A 20387-nucleotide genomic window follows, 5' to 3' on the forward strand; every position below is an offset into this window, starting at 1 on the left:
TTAGCTACAGGCTTTGATTTCCAGTGGGCTCGGAGGAAGAAAGAGTTCTTAATTTGAGTTAGAGGCAAAAATATTCATTGTGCAATATGTTGCATCCATCCCTATGGCTTAGATATTTTTTGGTCAGTAATTCCATGAAAAAACTCACTAGTGGCATACTCTCCTCCTTGTTTGTGTGTATAATTTTCCTTTTTCTACATGTCATTTGCACTTTGAAAACGTGTTGACAGTGTAATTTGCGGACATAAATATAGTGGCAGAATACTACTCTTCCTCCACCCCCTTCAGGACACCCACAGAAGAGCAGATTTGACAGACTTGTCAAGTATTTTCACACCTTTTCAATATGCCACTATGGATTTGAAAGTATCTGAATGAACCCCAAGCGGTATTTGATGATGGTTGGGCTTTTCTTGTTAAATTCTTTGTGTACCTTAGGAAAAAAAAAAAAAAAGTTTCAGAAATCTTAAATTAATGGATTATTAATCTTTAACTTGGGAAAGCAGCAGACATAAGAAAAGTTTACTTAAATAAGATGTTCTGCTGAGAATTCTTATGATCGTATAAATTTTTAACAGTCCTGAAGCCATTTGAATAGCTGAAGGTAGATCTCGTTGGCTGTTAAAAACTGCTTCATTAACTACAAAATGATCTCTTCAAGATTCACATTCCCCCCTTTAGCTCATAATTTAAATAAACCAGGCTAGGATAAGAAATCTTCCTCTATCTTTGACTCACAGTTCTGACTGCCAAGCATTTGTGTTCATCAGACAGGAAGGGAGATTAAATGAGAACTTACTCGGTACTCCCTGCATGGGAGAAGTACGTGTTAAATTACATTTTCTTGCACATGGAGAACTGAAATAAATGGCATATTTGCTATACTTTAACTGTAGTTATATTGTAAGTTTGATTCATCAAATAATATGCATTCCTGAAAATGCTGACAATGTTAGTAGCATGCAGGTTTTAGAGAAGTGTTTAGAGAAGACAAAATGAATATATCTACATTCCTATGCATATTTCATATATATGAAGATAGCAGGTGTGTTCATACTGTGGACATTAATTTTCATATACTTTTTCCATCATAGAAGGATTTTCAAAAAATATTTGGGATGTCTGCTACAAACTGGCACACTAACAATTTAGGAGACCCTTCTTTAACAAGAGAAGCATAGCACAGTTTGATTCTCATTTTGTACAGGAGCTGAACACATTCAAATGTCTTCTTGGCTGGAATTAAAGTTTTACATCAGTTCCACTAATAATGTTTAGCCGTGCATGCTTGTGAACTTACACAAGCAACACAGTTTAAAGAATACAAGCAAGAAAATTATGAAAGTGGTCAACCTTCTTGGAAATGCAATCATGTTATTAAGATAAAATTGGCTTCATTATATCCTATTATTTAAAATATTTCGTAGGCCAAGTCCTTTATCAAGGTCTAGGTAGCCACACCACAGCATTTAGTCCTCACTAGAATTTAAAATTCCACCTTGCATCCCTGTGTGTAAAACTCATTGTAAACCCACCACTCAGTAACAGAGAACAAGAAGAGTTACAGCTGCATGAAGTTCTTATATGTAGAATTTATACTTACACACAGTCAAAGCTTGAAGGGAGGAATTTTTCCATAGTCATCTGTCTACTGGTAAATCAGCTATGGTTTCTTGCTTATGTGTTTGCTTATATATATATTCACATATATAAAATCCCAAATTCTTGAGAAAGCATCAGTTAAAGTGCACGTTCCTGCTTCTTTTTGTTGATCTAATTTCACCATCACATTCATTAAATGCCAAAAGTGTAATTCTTATGAACAATTAGAGAGGTGGTTTTCCTGCTCATCCCCAATTCTGTAGCGATCTGTCTAACAAAATCAACTAGAAATGTCTAGATAGAGAATCAATGAGAATTCATGTATTTTTAAAATCACGTTAAATGATTAAAAGGGATTAAATCTGGCATATATAACATAATCAAAGGCGTGCTGTTGAGTCCAACAGGAGATTAATTGGGCCAACAGGCTTCTACACAGCAGTTCTGTCACTCTCCCCCCAAAGACCTTATACTATTCTCATTTACTGCATCACGTTTTTGAAAGCCTGCGAATGCTCTTCCTAGGCTTTTAGCACAACAGAGTACAACCTCTTTGGGGCTACATGTGTTATGCTAGCAAAGAGTCATACTAAAGCAAGTACAAAAAATAAATATTTGAAATCTTGAAAGTTATAGTGACAGGAAAATGAAAAAAAAAAACCAAAAAAACAACTTTGACCTTGCAAACACTACAGCAGCTTCAACATGAAACATTTAGGAAATATTGAGCACTGGAACAAGGTTCCCAGGGAGGTTGTGGAGTCCCCTTCTCTGGGGATTTTCAAGACCCACCTGGATGCAGTCCTGAGTAATGTGCTCTGGGCAATCCTGCTTTAGCAGGGGAGTTGGACTAGATGATCTCTAGAGGTCCCTTCCAACTCTGAAACTCCGTGATTCCGTGATTTTGATGCTAACCATAAAAGTATGATGAAATACTCTAATTTACACAAAACACAACTTATATGTAAATTAAAGGAGAATTATGATGCTTCAATCAAATATTCCATTTTGACTGAAAGATGTCCACCTTTTGCACTAGGAAGTCACCTAAAATGATGCTTTCCCATAAATATTTGTATTTTAGTGAAACAGCAGACAAAATTTCAACAGATTACTTTAATAATACTTTCTAGAAAGACTGAGATGTCAGGCTTCATAGAGATTCTGGCAACTTCAGAAAATAATTTTTAAAAAGGAAGTGAAACATGATGCTATTTGTGTGATATTTAATACCTTCAGAAAGATGGCCATGTGTTTCAGTATAAAATGCAGAAACTAAAAACTGCACCCAAAAAATCTGACATCTAATTAAATAGATTAAAGGTAGAAATCTCTGTCGAGCAACGTTCCTACACTGTTATTCAATGTGGCTCTGCAGAATAAGATTTTCCATATAGAAAGGTTTAAGATGAATACGTATTAAAATAACTGTAAGCAAATATGTGGTTCCAGATCATAAAGCATATTTCCAAAAGAGACATTTTGTATATGACATCTACAAACTTCCAGGAACATCCAGGTAATTCAGAGGAGCATTTGTACTTCACAAAACGTAAGGTGATTTTTAGGATGTCCACCTGATCCAGCCATACCAATGCAAATCCAGAAATAACAGTGAATAGCTAAATATGAAGGGACTGTTTCCTACTCAGACATGCAATATCCAAAAAAGACAGACAGAGCCACAGCTAAGTTTATGATACTCAACAAAACAACATACAGTATCCTTATTTTCTTATACAAACCAAACTCTAATATTCAGACCATTGGGCCCAAAATGCTAATGTCTCACGGCATTACTGGTGTTTTCTAGATTATGCTGGCAGTCAAATCAGCATGAAATTTACAGCTTTAGAAGAAAGAGAAGTCTCGTGTGTAAACATCTGACGTGTAAAACCTTATTTTGAAAGATTTCCGTCACACAGAGATGTGATTTCAAGTCTACTAGAACCAAGTAGTCAAGATGACACTATGAAAATGATTATCACTAAAGCATGATTAGAGATAACTTTCTGTCTACATTCCACAGTGAAGGACTGTATTTCTTATATGCATACACATGCTTTGTTTAATTTGATAAAAGCTCACACAAGGTTTACTTTAGCTTTTGTCTTCTCTTTCTCAAGAAAAAGTCAGCAAATCTAAGGCTAACAATGACTCTGGCTCTTTATTTTGATACAGTCCTAAACTAACACACGAAATTCAGGAAAAAATGTATATACACAACAAAAAAGACCTAAACATAATCTGACATGAACTACATCCTGCTTTAATACCGATGAGGACTTCAAAGCAGCTGCCTTCATTTGTATACTGACAGCAGAAAAACTTTGAAAAACAGAATTTGCTTTTGTAGCAAGGGTTAACTGGGTTACTGTTACTTAGGATTGATTTATTGTTTTGCTAAAGAGGACAGATCATGCTAAATCTGTCACTGACAAAAGCAGTGTGCCGTTTTTCTCACTTAAACTGATCGTATATTGGTGTAGCTAACTTAAGACGAAGCAATACACCTCTAATTTAGACCAAAGTGAGTGATAAGGAGTGTTGGATTCATAGTAACTACTTTCTGGCAGTGGATGTTTTGAAGAAAATCCATGCAAGCTAAACTGCTGAACTTACTAACTGTTGGCATCAGCAGTAATCAGAAAAATAATAAATAAAAAAGGGGCCACGTCAGAGTACTACCTGAAAACATAAATGCAAAATATCTGCCATAAAGTATGAAATAGGAGATACAAACATTTCAGCATAAGTACTTTCCCTGCTGTAACTCTAAAACTTTTTATCATAAAATTGATTGAAAATAAAGCTATTACAATCATTTGACACAGTTATTAAGCCATAGCAGATGTTATTTGATAATATAAATGCCTAGATGTGGAAAAAGTAGATTATAATAATGCTAGTGAATCCCTCTGAATTTTTTAATTGAACACGAACAGACTGAAATGTGACAGCCAAGTGTTTAATCAAATCTGAGTATTTCCTGGTTTGGAAACCGGTGCTTATATGTGAAAGTCAAGAAAGATTGTAAAACCTTTTTTTCTCAAGAGCATCAATATTTTCCTTTTTCTTCTGAATTAAATCTGTTTGAGAAGCCTGTAGATGTTTCTTTCACGGGTTCCCAAGAGCACAACTGCCAGATGCACTCTTGCATATATTTGACTAGTAAGAAGATGAAAGAAAAAACAACAAACCCGTGCTTGTACTTATAATCTTCAAATACTAACCTGAGTGATATCATCTAAACATTTAAATGACTCTGTTTCTTTAGATCTCTTTCTCCCCACTAGGAAGCCAGTGACCAATAAACTTTTCTAAAAAGTAGATCTCCGTAGCTTAGCTATAAATAAAATATAAAAGAATATGAATGCCACATAAGAAGTCGCATAATTTGAGCCATTATATTCAAGATGGTTTTGTGAGTCTTCTATTAACAACCAAACTTTTAGGGGCGTTTTGGTTTGCTCTCTTGTATCCTGAATGACTTTAAACTGCAAAAATATCTTTCTCTTAAATGATAGGACTTGGCTCTGATGGTACTGACAAGAATAAGTCTGATCAATAATACCTTTCAAAGAACATTTTAGAAGCATGATTCTGAGTGGAAGGAAGGAACTGACCTCGAAAAAAAATGCAGTGAAGGTGAAGACCTTTTTTGAAACATCACATATGCCATTCAGAGGGACCTGGACTGGCTGGAGAGGTGGGCCCATGCCAACTTCAGGAAGTTCAACCAGGCCAAGTGCAAGGTCCTGCACCTGGGTCGGGGCAATCCCAAGCACAAATACAGGCTGAGCGGAGAATGGATTGAGGACAGCCCTGAGGAGAAGGACTTGGGGCTGTTGGTAGATGAGAAGATCAACATGACCTGGCAATGTGCGATCGCAGCCCAGAAGGCAAACCGCATCCTGGGCTACATCAAAAGAAGCATGGCGGGCAGGTTGAGGGAGATGATTCTCCCCCTCTACTCTGCTCTTGTGAAACCCCACCTGGAGTACTGCGTCCCGCTTTGGAGTCCTCAGCACAAGAAGGACACGGACCTGTTGGAGCAGGTCCAGAGGGCCACGAAGATGATCAGAGGGCTGGAGTACCTCTCTTATGAGGACAGGCTGAGAGAGTTGGGGTTGTTCAGCCTGGAGAAGACAAGGCTCCAGGGAGACCTTATAGTGGCCTTTCAGTATCTGAAGACGGCCTATAAGAAAGTTGGAGAGGTACTTATTACAAGGGCATGTAGTGATAGGACAGGGGCAACGGCTTCAAACTGGAAGAAGGTAGATTTAGATTAGATATTAGGAAGAAATTCTTCACTATGAAGGTGGCAAGGCACTGGAACAGGTTGCCCAGAGAGGTTGTGGATGCCCCATCCTAGAGGTGTTTAAGGCCAGGTTGGATGGAGCTTTGAGCAACCTGTTCTAGTGGAAGGTGTCCCTGCCCATGGCAGGGAGGTCAGAACTAGATGATCTTTAAGGTCCCTTCCACCCTATGATACTATATTTGGTTGCCAGATGATATATGAAGGTGCCTCGGCCTCCTTTCGTGGAGCCCTTAGGGTGAGTTCATGGATCTTGAGGGGTCGATGCACAACAGGCTGAAAACCGCTGATTTTTAGCACCTTCTTCACGAAAACAGGAACTAAAAGTAAGCAAGAACAGTTAACATCAGCTCATGACACTATAGTGCATTAGTATGTTATAGCAGACAAGATGCTTCCCCATTTGTGGTCAGGCATTTCCTGACATAACCTTAATATCAGTTTTTATTAGAGGAATATACTTTTTCATTGTATAATGATTATTTGCATTAAAGACAAAACCTTGAAGGAAACAATCTAGCCCCATCCCATTTTGGAAGAACTCAATTTGGATTGCAATCAGCCAGTAATTTTAATTGCCAGGTACTCCACCGTGCCTCCCTAAGCCCCCTGCCCACCAAAAGAACAACTCAAACCTACACATGTAGTAGGGGGATAGGATCTCACTACAAAGGGAGAAAATAAGTATTTCCTAAGAGTTTTGCTTCCAAAAGGATCCACACAGAAATACAGCAGTACAATTAACATAAACCTATTCTACCTGAAGTACAAGCTGAAGTCCGTGTTAATGCTCAGGGAATTTTCAGTACTTGAGATTGACTTAAATAAATATTCTTCGGTCCTTTTCTGAATTGGAGAGTAGACACCAATATTGCCCTCCTCACCGCTTTCATTGCTTTCCATTATTCTGTTTTAAAACCCAACACAATACTCTTTCCTAAGTCTAAAAGTTGTTCCCCATCACCGTTCCTGCAGAAAGGCCTGGGTGGGTGATGCCTGCTCTTATCCCCCCACACCTTCTCCTCTACACATGCAAAACGGTCCTTGATTTACCTGGCACAAATACCTTGGATCAGTGTGAAACTCAGCCCTGGGCCGGGAGCTACGCAGTAAAGCTGGATGAGATTTTATGATGCAACATGTTTTAATGGGAAAATGACAAAACTGTTGAAAGCAAAAGGATTCAAAATGAAGGGTTTGTGCAGCCAGACAACCTTGCTCCCAGGGTGTGTGGGAGAGATGTCTCTGGAGAGGTGTCTCTGGAGAGGCACCCACAGCCTGCCATGGAGCTGCGCTTACAAAGGCACCAGCTCACCGTCAGCTCTAGCAAATGGACTGGCGTGGGGTTCATGGCCCTGGTTTCTTTGCTCTGCCTGGAAACAGAGAGGGCCATAAGGGATTCAGCTCTCATCTAGACATAGGAAATGAAACTTCATCTTCACAGACACGAGCAGGCAAGCCTGCAAGCTCCAACTCCACACAGGGACTCGAGCGTCTTGATCTGTGGTGTGAAGTCCACCTGCTGGCAAGGGGCTGGGGCAATATGGCAGCCGTACACAGTAGTATCCTGCAGTTTGGACTCATTTACTCCCCAAAACAGAAAGACCTGGTGGAAACCACCAATTGCAACGGCTCCTCTGTAGCCCACTGCAGCACCAGCCGTGCAGAAGACATGCCAGGATCTTTGGTACATGCTGATGGGAATGGCCCTGACCCAAAACTCGTGACAGCTTCTGGTGAGCCATCGCTACCCATTTGCGGATCAGAGACACATGATGAACAGAGACATTGAGCCTTATTTCTAGAATTTCCCTGCCTGCTGCTAATAGTTCGCGGAGAAAACCCCGGCCTGAGGTGGCCCCCCTGCCCTGCCCAAGGGAGCCCTCCTTGTGTGGTGGATCAGCTCCCAGAGAAGTCCCCCCTCTCCCCACCTGCAGCTGCCCCCCTCGCAGCAGCACCCTCCCATCACCACATCTGGCCCTCGGGGCTGCCACCCTTACAGACACATTGTTTCAACTTTTCCTCCATTTTTGTCATCTCCAGTCTATTTTTTCTCATTTCTATTAGCTCATGCCTTTCTCCCACTCACATCATGCAAAAGCAGTAATTGCTTTCCTGGGGAAGGAGGGAAGATGAGAGAAGGATTCGTTCCATCTGGGGTGGTCCTGGAGAAGCATAGGAACATGCCCCGAGCTCAGTGCTTTTTGCAGACTGCACTCTGTAACTGAGATTACTCACTCCAAAGGAGACAATAAAGTTTCAGGAGCCAACTCGGAACAATTTCAGCATCACTGTGGAAGTATTTAAAACACACACACACATGCCGGAGGATTTGGAGCACATAAAAACTAAGTTAAAATAATGTTAAATATCTAAATTGACCCCCTGATACTAGTTACAGCTCTTCAGTATGTCTGCCTTAGCTCATGCTTTTGTCTCTAAAACTTCAGGAGTCAAACAAAGAGCATTATACTAATTATATACTATACCATGGAGTATTTACAGCAATTCCTGTTCCTAAGAACTGCCTGAGGTAAAAAGAGAGAGCAAAGCTTTAATTCCTGCACTTTGAAGTAAATCAATCCCTTAACATTATCTGAACAGGACTTGTACGTTGTAAATATCGTCTGGGTCAAAAAGCCAGTCTCACCCTTTTACATGCTAATATCAAGATATTCAAAGTACACAGTACAACTGGTGAAGAAAAAAACATGATTTTTAAGCCAAACAAGTTACCATTGTTTTTCCTCATATATCAAACAGGTTAATCAATCACAAATGAAAATCTACAAAGCACAATAAAAAGTGTGCAATAAATTTATCACCAAAAAACAAATGCTGTAAAATCCCAAAGCTGGTGCTAGAAATTCACAGAACCTCTTGAAGAAGACTTAAGGAAAAGGTTTGATTCTGAGTTTGAGTATAAGAATTCCTTAGGGTGAAACTATGTCATGACAACTTGCTAGCCACAATGACTGCAAAGATACATCCTTGTTCAGACAGAATTTTCACTGTATTTGATCAAAGGCAAAATCAAGTCCTGGTATATAACAGAATTCCTTTCTTTCGTGCTATCATCTCAAAACACTTTCTATTTTAAGAAAAATGCATTTTATAATGAGCTCCAAATTTCTTTCTTTAATTTAAAAATGCATGCATTGTAGCTCCCTAGCAATTTATAAGGTTTATTTCATGAGTCAATAATTTGGTGCCAGTCATATACTGGAATGGAGGTGCTTAATGATACATGTTGATGCTTGATGTGATTTACATGATCTCTTGTGCACTAGGCATGTGACTACATTAGGCACATGATTACTACTGGATTTCAATGAGACTTCGGCAATGAAAGAAGGAACATGCTTAGTTTAGTTCAGCCTACTTCCAAGCAAGACAATCCACAGTACAGTTTAAAATTCTTTGCGTTTATGTTTTTATTAATTTCACTTTGCTGAACATTGTGAAAAAGCATGCAAGATCCACTACCTCCCCTGCCAGTAAAAAAACACTTCCCCCTGTATTTATTTCCATCCTGTAGATTGTAGCCCAGCACAAAGGCACTCCACTGTGCCTAAATGTAGTATCTTCCTCAGAGGCAATGTAAATTGCCTGGCATGGATGTCTGTGGCTACATTGCATTGAGGTCCTGAGCTGGTTTGATTAAAAGTAGTTGAGAATCTGTACACTCTGCACGCTGCAACAGACCCAAATATTTAGACATTAACCAATATGATGCCTATATTTTTGGCTCATTCCTAGCATTTACACATCTAAATCCTATATGTGACCCACTTCAGATTGGGATTTCCCAACTGCGCAATAGGAAACACTGAGGATGAAAACACAACTCAAATCTTATTTCTCCCTGGGACATAGCGAAGAGCTTACTTAGGACAGCACCTTCATCTGTGGCTCTGGACTCTGCGAGCGGGCACTTTAGGAGTAGAGCCGAAGGCGACTCCTTTTTTTTCCAAAATCTCTGATGTAAGAACCTGGTAGTTACAGCTGACATTGTACGCTGGGAGGTGTCTGTCTCAACCTCTGTAGGAAGCACTGAACTGGGGTTTTGTATAACCTGGAAGACACTAACCACCAATCTTCTCCAGCTGTGTAGCTAAAAAGAAATGCAACATCAGCTGCTCAAATAAAAGTTCAAGAATAAAGGCTGTCTTCAAAACTGATAGGGGTTTTCAAGGCAAGAGGTTGAGAATATAAATAAGGACATCCAAGAGTTGTATAAATGAATCAAGGTGGGGCTTACTGACTAAAGGAAGCCATCACTGACAACTGTATTGGCTCTCCAAAGTTTTACCTACACTGATGCTTCTCTTTGGGTGACTGCCCACAAATCCAAGTTCACAAACATATTTTTAAGTGTTCGGTTGCATTTGACAAGCATTTATGCTTTCAGTTTATCCCAGATTCAGCAATTTAAGGTGAATTCCATGGTGAATCAAGATCACAAGTGATTCCTACAGGATTCTGTTTGGCTCACTGATTTACAATTTGCAGTTTATTCTGACTATGCTGAGTTTCGGGCAATGAAACAACTTCATTATAGAAAAAAAAAAAAAAAACACCTGGAGGATTAGAGTGCAAAATGACATAAGAATGCCTCATTAATGGTGGGAGTTGGAAAAAAAAAATATGCAAAATTTTGCTTTGCATCAGGAAGCTGGCTGGCTACAGGGATAGCTGGCAGGAAAACACAGCAAATGTCAACTGCCACCTTGGATGTCCTGAGAGATAACAAGACAGACTGCATGAAGCTTTCCCTCAGATACTTACACTTCAGCAGAGAAGAGGAAGAGTAACAGGTTGCTTGAACCTTCTATAATTACTCAGAAAGCCAAAAAAAATGCCCTTTTATTTTTCCATAGTTCTTGTTTTGAAAAACAGTTGTAAAAGTTGACAGAATTAAGTTCTATCAGCTAAATGAAAGGTCTGACAAAGTCAGACAATGCCTTTCAGACGGGGAGAACAGCCATGTGAAAGTCCTACACAGTTCTGCTCAATGGCCTCCACCTCTCACCTCTGCAGGATGGGGTGGTAACAGGGGGTGAGGGCAAGGAAGAGACTTGCTCACTTTCTTATTGCCTGTTCAGGCTTACGAGTCCCTCTCAGTGGCTGCAATAGGTCTCCCAGGTGCAGAAGGCTGCCTCATGGTGCAAACGCCCATTAGAAATTAGATGAAGACCCCTGTCAATTCCCAAGTATCTCATCTGAAAACCATCACTGCTGTTTGAAAGGATGTTTGTTCAGGAATTTTATGGATTTGGAAATTCCCCCATAAGTGATCCTGTTTGGAGATCTCTAAAAATCACAAAAGCATGGAAGCAGCATAACAAAATGCTTGAACAAAACGTACTAGTCAACAGGGTGATATTTAAGCGCACTTACCACATTAAAGTAATCATGGGCAGATGGACAGACCCCTTGAGTGTGGAGTCAATGAGCATATGCTAGAATACAAGGTGAGCATGTGCATAAGTATTGTGCTCTTCTAAACATGGTTCAGTCCTTAGGTGATTTCTCAGAACTATGAAGAGTTTCTATGGAATAAACCAGGACCCGTCACTCTATTCTTTCTTTCTTTCTATGCTTACAGAAACACACAATAATGCTAAAGAGACAACTTCAAGCAGAAGACCAGCTTTTTGCCAAGGGATTCGCGAACTACTCCATAATCACCACACAGCCTCCGGATTTTGTCTCCAGCTCCAGTTCTTGAGATCCTAGTGATAGCTTTCATGCCTACCTTTCTGCCTCCATTTTCCACTCCCTCCTTCCCTTCCCCTCAGCATGCACAAACTCAGCATGCAATTGAGGATCTAAACCATGTCACTGTACATATACCTGCATAGGCACTCGCAGAGTTGTCCCGGTGATCTCTAGCGTAATTCTCCACCATATACATGGGTGGGCCCTAATTAAGGATGTTTCCTGCAGAACTCCTTTTAGCTGCAGGTCATGTATATCAGCCACTGCATCACTTCAAAAATAAAAACATACAGCACTGAGAATAAAGAAGCCTGCTTTGGTTAAGTACAGTGCATCATAGACTATAAAAGCGTGGGTGCTGTTTTGGGGCTGTCAAATCATTCGAGCAGCAGAGGCAAGAGCCGCTAAAACTCATCTGGGACAAAGTCATGCCATCTGGATTTCCAAAGCTCTTGAAAATGCATTTGGAAATTAAAAAACCACAACAGCTAATGCACTAGATATTTCACACCAGTAGACTAAGATGCAGATATCCAATTTACAGGTAACATAACATCTTCTTTTCCCTTAGTCATAAATTCCAGGATGATCAGATTTTGAATAGCGCTCCCAGATACAAAAGAAAAATAGGGCAGATGATGAATATTTTATCGCTGAATTCTTGCTATACATAATCATATTATTTTATTATCTCATGCTGTGCAGAAAAAAACATGGGAAATGAGGCTAGATTTGTGAATGATAATAATAATTTGTCAAGCTGTTTGATACAAGGATGAAAATACAATAAACATGATTTTAAAAGTTGAGATAGGAAGAATGGCTACTGCCATGAAATGGGAAAACGTGGAAGTGATTTAAGGGTATTAAAGGAATGTAAAAGAGTCTGTGGTAGAATAATTTATATAGCAAGAAAAACAAAATTAAGTACAAGAAACACTAGCAAAAGCTGCATCCATTAACGCAAAAGGTAACCATTTTGACAGTCCTGGGAAGGAAAGATGAATAAACACCCTCATTACACATCTCCACTCAAGTTTCACCTTGACTTAGAAAAAGCCATTTCCTTAGTACACTGCACTTTGATTATGCTTGGATGGGAAATATCTTCTGCTAATGGTATTCAGATACACATATCCTAATCCACTTTTCCAATGGTATTTGTTAGAGTTCAAGTTTTCTCATGAATTACCACATGAAATGACAAGTTTCAGTGTATTCAATCCCAATGATAATCCAGCACTGTAAAAAAGCTTTTTATAAAAAAAATAATTTAAGAAATCAGCCTTTTGAAATCACAAAGACATACCTAAAGAGAGAATGCACATGGAGCTCAGTAGAGGTGTGCAGAATCAATCACAGAAGCACAGAAGTTGGAAAGGACCCCTGAGGTTCTCCAGTCCAACCTCCTGCCCAAAGCATATCCAGCCAGAGCAGGTTGCTCAGGGCCTTCTCCCTTTGGGTTTGGATACCTCCAAGGATGGAGGCTCCTTACTGCAATTTGGCAGGGATAATACCCAGCTAGAGTTGCTGTTTATATGAGAAATAATGACTGGGTGTTTCAGTCATTAGCAAATAAATGGAAACATGGCCCACAGATAAGGTAATCTTATTAGCTTTGGCCACAGTGACTTGGCACTTCATTTGAAGTGTAGTAGTTCTGTTCCTAATTTCTCTATCTCTGTATCTTATTCTCAGGAAAACACTTTAAAAACATAAATAAGCAAAAAAAAACATAGCATCTCAAAGAAAAAAATAATGGACAAAATAGCTTGGAGGACACTGATTGAGAATTTCAATGCTGTTGGTTTTATTTTTTCAAGAAAGCAGTTATCTTCAGTCCTGAGCTATCTTTGAAAACTTCAAGCCTCTCCAGGTAGGTTTTTAAGTCTCCACAGTTCACTAGGGATCACTGACAGCATCTCTAATGCTCTAAACATGAACTTTTAAGTATTAGGTTTCCAAATAATAACCAAAGGATTAGATGAGGAGAAATGTAAATATTTACCTATGTAAAATGCCTCAGGCTGTCTGTGTGAGGCTTGGTGTATAATGGGAAATAGTATCACACGCCTGTGCATCAAGCTGCCAGATTTGATTATTTGAGTTAGGTTCCCTCATAGCAAGATTAGATACTCTGTATCCAGCCTGAGTGAGACATCAAATTGGACAAATTCCTTTGTTTATAGCTCTGTAGTAAAAAAAGGTTAAAGCAGGCCCTTCTTCTGATCCAGTAAAGAAGCCCTTGAAAGCAGTGGGAGTCTCAAATACCTGAAAGGCTTATAATTATTCAACCTCTGAAAACTCTCAAAAAATATACCAGAGATAGAGCACCCCTCAAGGTTCCCACATACCTTTCCTCTCTGAATTAAAAAAAAAGTATAAAAACGGAATTGAGATCTAAACCGCATTTCAGGCATTTTTATCCACTATGCAATCTCAGGAGTTGTGTGTCAATTACCTCCAGAAAAGCCACTCAGAAATTAGAGCCTGCCTGGGTCAAACTAAAGCAGGTTTTCTCCTTGGCTTGCAGGTGATGCAGGAGGACCCTAGGATCCCACGATTTTTACGCCCTTTCATCCTGACTTTCAGTGAGTGCTGCTCTTCAAAGCTTTTTTGGTTTGAAATACCAGAAACAGAGGTCAGAACAACAACGTTTCCCTGTTGTTTTTATTTCTTAATTAAAAGATTAACTGGACAATAACCATACCAATTTTCATTTCAGAAATAATGCATATTGTAATGCGGCCAGCCTCTGCATTTACCAGCCCAGAACCAAAATCCCACAGCAGGACTCAGAACACACCTAGAAGAGGTGCACACCCATGAATCATTATTATGCATCACTACACGTACAGTGAAAGGTCAGACATTTACATCATGGGAGATGCAGGACATTGTGCTGCTAAATATGTATCCACAAACAAATGCAAGGCATGAATGGCGTTTTTTACCATTTCCCTTTTTCGCCTCTAGCCTCTCCCAAGAACTATAATTTAATATTAACTGCTGATCTCAAGCATTTTTTTTTGTGTGCAGAAGTATTGGATGTGAGACAGACTGGAAGTGTCTTTACTGCATTTATGTAAGCTGTTGCTGACATGAGGGAGAGAGACAGACAGACCAAGCATCCCTGAGAGTGGTGTTTCAATGCATTAAGGGACTGGGGAAGCTTATCCACTCTCCTGCATTTCCTTATGTGTGTATATTTGATCTCCTTTAGGTGTCCTCTATTTTCTGTAGGAGATCTTTGCAGCTTCTTCAGAACCTCAGTCAGGGAATAAGAGTGCTACAAATATTTGTCCTAGGCAATTTATCTTACTGCACGTGTTATTCTGATAAAGCTTCTCTTGAGAGTAAAGCATGCCACCTTTCCAGTGGAATACATGAACCCTACTTTCCAGTTTCACTGAGGGTCATTATACTGTGTGATCAACCTTGGCCTGGCTGCTCCAGGTGCAGAGCTCCAAAACCAAATCAGGGTTCCAGTGAGGTACCTTAAATATAAATTAAAAAATGCGTGGACTGACCTTTATGAAACTGAATGAAGCCTTATACTTTTACGAGTTGTGACAAACTGTGTCAGGGAAGGAAGGTAGATATTTCAGAATATGTTTTTTAGATAGGAAAAAAGAATACTAAAAAGAAAACAGAGTTAGGTGTGAAATACCTATCCAACTGCAGAAAGAAGCACAGATGTCACAGTCCAGTGCATGCACCAACCCTAAGACATTTGTCTGATGCAAACAGCATCAGCAAAACCCCCCGTTTTGTTAAATAAAGCCTTACCTTTCTGCTATAGATTTCCTTGGGAAATAAAAATCCTCTCCTGCAAGGTAGGCAGCCGCAGTTCCACCTCCGAAATAGGTTTTCTTCAAGAGGGGGGCAATCTGGTTGTTTACCAATAAAGCTCCTAAACCAGTTGGGAATCCAAAGATTTTATAGAATGAGATGGGGATAAAATCAGCTTGGTGAACTCCCAAGTCTAATGGAGAACTGCTCACATATGAAGCTGCATCTAGTAGAACAAACCACTTCCCTGGTATTTTGATGGGGTGGAGTTTTCCAGATTTTATGTCCTGTATCCATGAAAGGGGATATTTGGTACCAGAAAAATTGCTTTGAGCAGGATAAGAGAAAAGATGAGGTGTCGTGCAGTTTTGTTCTTCAGCTGGTAACCTGTGTTTTTCTGATAACAACATTTCCTTTGGTGTTATTGGAACAGACAAGACATTCATTGAGGCAGTTATCCCCCTCATACCGACCACAGATGTGTGGCTGTCAGTTAGGTAACAAAATCGACTGCTGGGTTGCTTTGTGCCTTCAGGTATCCAAGGGAATGCTTCTGCTACCAGTTTAAGTGCAGCTGTGCATCCAGATGTGAAAATGATCGTGTAATCTTCAGCAGTAGTGTTAAAATGTTGCAATATTCTGAAAAATGGAAAAAAAAAATCCAATTATTTTCTGATTTTTTAATTTTATTGCTGTGCGATATATTTTGTTTTTCCTCAGCACAAACTATTCTACTCAGAAACCTGATATGAATAAAAGTAGAGAGATTTTGCCAAATACCACAGTAAACTTCAACAAGTGCAACCCGAATCATTTTACCACAAGAGACTCTTCCCAGTGCTGCAGTGAACGTGGCTGTGTTTTTAAGGAGAGAAGCCAATTCTGCCTGGCTCTGAATAGAGTGGCCAGTCTGGTCCCTCAGTGGGATCAGAATCAAGCCTGCATATGATTAAAATTACACTGTCCTTGAGAGAGACCAGTGTTATTTGCAAACTATCAGGGTTTTTAGTTTACAGTATGTGGAGCAGACAGAATATTTTTCAGTTAAAAAAAAAATCTACTTAAATGCTAAGCATCCCAATTAAGGGTCCACAGGATTCAACAGGGAAACCTTAGCATACAGCTTTGCTCCTTGCTTATATTATGAACAACAGAAACAGAAGACAGCAAGAAGCAACATATGCTTCCTGTGTGCCTTATGCACATAAGGCTGTAATCTTTGTAGTCCGCAAAGGTAGCCTAAACCAGAAGCAACCTCATGTCTTGCAATGGGCCAGACTATGAAAACTTAAGGAAACCGGTCTCTTGAGCCACGTCTACACTACACACCATTTGGTGCCCAGACAGCACCTTGTTAGTTCTAAACTGCCTTTTATGAACACCATCTAATGCACCTTTTAGTGCCCACGCTAGCTTATGCATCTATTAATTTTGCAGTGTGCAAGATGAGTCTTTTCAGAGGCTGACGAACAGCTTCAATTCAGTCACCTTTCCTACCTCTTTCACCTGATGAACTTTCTCTGAATTAACTTGTATAAAACTCCTACAAATATTAACAGGAAATGTAACAACCGTCTAAGAGACACCCTTGTCAGTGCTTAGAGCAGAGCAAACAAAATTGAACCAGAGCATAAATGTTGCTGCTCAGCAACGCTGTCTGATTTTCAAGGAAAGTAAGATGTAACAGGGTTTCTCAGTGCATCTCTCCTGCTGCAGAGTGTTCCTGTGAGCAATATAACGCATCAGCACTCTCCAAGCAGCTGGCACTCCGATCTCTGTAATTCCAAGGTACAGACCAGCATTTGGGAATCTATGAACTCTGGTTCCCCAAGTGTATCATTATAACTTTGCATGTTTTGTATAACAGGAGATTCCCTTACTAGAACTGGCAGAAACTGAAGATACGGTTGCATTTAAATGTAGGTTGTACAAAAGGTTATGCGACAAATTCAAGCTAAAATTTCCTGAACCATAGGACAACAGAGAGAAATGCTTAAAGTTTTATGTGTCCAGTTTGAAAGACAAATGCTACAGGCAAAGGATGGTAGAGCTGAATGCATGGGGTGCAGCAATCAAAGGTTTAAGACTGAAAAAGAAACAACTGCAAAGACTGATGACTAGGTCTAAAAAACACCCTGCAAAGGCATTGGTTGAAGGAAAGTCTTATTTTACTGAGAATTGCAGCATACAACAAATAGGCCTAATTGAGACTTGAGACTTTTGTTTCTTCCAGATTCTAATTTTTGAAACCTGATGCAATTGGTAGGTATTTTATGTCTTCTGGAAATGAAGAAAGAATTTCAGCTTTTATGAAGGACATCAGCAGGTCATGGATTTAAGTTTTGAATGTTCTGAGAAACTGTTTGAAAGAATTCATAAGGATCTTTCTGAAACAGATCTGCCAAGGGTTAGTTGCTGCAAGCCTTCACAGCTCCAGACACAATTTTTAAAGACCGTGTCCTGAGAAAGCAAACTTCTCCATTAGACTTTAGAAACCACATTGGAGATGAAGATGGGGACAATCACATAAGTTTCTGTATAGAGTATTGAACTGACAGCCTACCTCATTTATCACTGTGGCCTGCTCCCTCTGGTCACTGAATCACATCCACTCCCCCTTCCAAGCCTGCAGTGAGCTGTACAGCCTTTTTGCACCACCACCTGCATTACCTCTTGAAGCACACTTGTGTGTCGTATAGGACACCTAACAGAAGTAACGTGAAACCCTCAACCCAGACCGCAGCCTCAGTTGAAGTTGAGCTAGGGGTTACCGCTCAGAGCCATGCTCTGAATTCCAGTTCTTACATCATTCTGCCTTTATTCTCCTTTCCTTGTATTCAGCTAGATATAGCAAAGGTGGAAAGGAAGGCAAGCAAGAATCCTAACTTCTTCTTCAAGGAGAGAGTGGGACAGCATTAGACTCTTGTTTCTAGGGGAAAGGAACCACAGAAAGTGGGTTAGTAAGGAGGCCATGTCTTTGGGGTTATGGACATAATTTTGTATGTATGTGGCTTATTTTTGTATGACATACAGTCATATTGTATAGATCTTAGAATCATTACACTGATATAAACACAAATTATAAAAAGGTTGTGCAATTCCAAGAAAAAAAATCAACAACATCACAGTATCTAGCTTTCTATGTTTTCATCTCTTTGAGCACTAGGACAGGTTACATATTCCCATGTATGCACACACACAGAATACCTTTCAAATTAAAAAGCTAGGTGACAGGAGCAGATTCTTAATACTTAACATCTCTTCATAAGAGCAAGCTGATGAGCAGTAACAAAAAGCATGGTGAAGACTCTTACCAAGGCTGCTCCTCTTCTACTTTCTACGCTTTCTCTGCTCTCCTCCCCAGTGAGCCTCTTTGTGCCACACAGGCTGAGTAGAAGGTGAGCCAGAGCTAGGCAAAATGCCAATTTTTTCTCAGGAATAACAACCTGTAGTTCTACACCGGAATTGTACTCACCGCAGCACTTAATTTCATCAAAAGACACTGTAAAATGACAATAGCTGGGATGGAGGAATGGTGGATCAGGATTTAATAATGGGATGCTGTTGTCCAACCATGAATATCAGAGCCAGTGAGTACTTTTATTAAATATTTTCACCACTTTACAAAAAAATAAGTATCATTTTGGCTTCTTTAGGCTCACAAATAGTGACAGCTCTATGTTTAATTCATAAATGACAGAGACAAAGCTCATGCACATCGCTAGTATTTTAACTATGTTTAGGTTTAAGTCATTCAAATTCAGAAACAGCTGAACAGTTCTGAAATAAAATCTATGACATAACACTGATGCATTTATCTATTCAGTTCAGTACCAGAAATTGACTTTCACATGAAAAAACATCAAGCTTTAGGGTAGAATTTTTAAAAATGCCCAAATGAATTAGAAACATTTTTATAAAGGTGTTTAAGTTCCTAAAGCTAGAGAAACAATCGAGTTACATTTTTAATTTACTTCAATAGGAAACAGGTTCTTTTGTGAATACCTATTTGCATTTTGGGTCTCTAAATACCTCAAAAAATTGCCAGGATTCCAGTACTTGCAGAAGAGGTTGAATTTTCAAAGTCAGACTTACATTTTGGCTTAAGTATTTCTAATGTTAAAAAAGGAAAATAAGTAAATAAAGCAGTATCAACTGTGTTAAGGGAATTTCCTTCTCCAGAATGACTTCTGATGTGCAGAGCAGAAGAGCTGCAAGCAGAATAAGGTTTATAAAATGAATACCACAAACTCCTGAACTAAAGCAGCACTGCTATGATAAAATCACTACTTAGGGATAGAAAACTGAAATACGTCTGAATGACTTCTGCAGCACACAGTACTACATCCTCTGTTTTGACATGAATATTGGGAAGCACTGGCTATTACACATGGAATTCCTAATGCTCTCTGTCTTCATGTAAGACATACCCCATTACAGTGAAATGCAGTTCACCTTTATTGCACTTCTGGAAGATTTATAGCCATATATAAGGTCGCTGTTGGCAGCAGGACTAAAGACTTGTGGTAGAAAACTGATAGCTTGATCTACTGCAGCTCACAGCTGCAAACAGCAGTGGTATTTTATAGCATTACAAATTTCCACTTTTCAAAGGAGTCTTGGAAGAAATGACTAAGAGGATAATTGTTTCATTAAACATACTGATACGGCTGTCTCATCACAGGGAAGATGGCAGAAAGGCTGAGAAACTTGACCCAGTACCTTGCTTTAAGGCCGGCAAGGTCAGGGAGGAAGCTGCACACCCTATCTTTGCAGTACCATGACCGGCCACCTCTTCTCCTTCTCCTCTCACCTCCCCAAAAGCACACAGTTCACAACAAAAGGAGGTCAATAATGCATGGCCAAGAAGCCAACCCAGGGAGAAGCCACTGACTCACTGCCCTCGCTCGACCACACTCCCCTATGCACACTTGTATTCTGAGACCTCTCTGTT

At 39.6% G+C, this 20387-nt stretch overlaps 1 protein-coding gene across 1 annotated transcript in view; it reads right to left on the minus strand.

Annotated features, from left to right (window-relative positions):
• The window catches only part of MOCOS (molybdenum cofactor sulfurase), a gene marked incomplete at its 5' end in the record, with an annotated part of 232069 nt that overhangs the window by 124455 nt on the left and 87227 nt on the right, over positions 1 to 20387 (minus strand). Inside the window, one exon of the mRNA XM_082479909.1 lies at positions 15431 to 16072. Within this exon, the coding sequence (XP_082336035.1) occupies positions 15431 to 16072 (642 nt within the window). The remainder of the gene's footprint in view (positions 1 to 15430; positions 16073 to 20387) is intronic.

The sequence above is a fragment of the Vanellus vanellus genome (genome assembly GCF_965231255.1).
Source record: "Vanellus vanellus genome assembly, chromosome: 2".
In the NCBI taxonomy this organism is placed as follows: Eukaryota; Metazoa; Chordata; class Aves; order Charadriiformes; family Charadriidae; genus Vanellus; species Vanellus vanellus.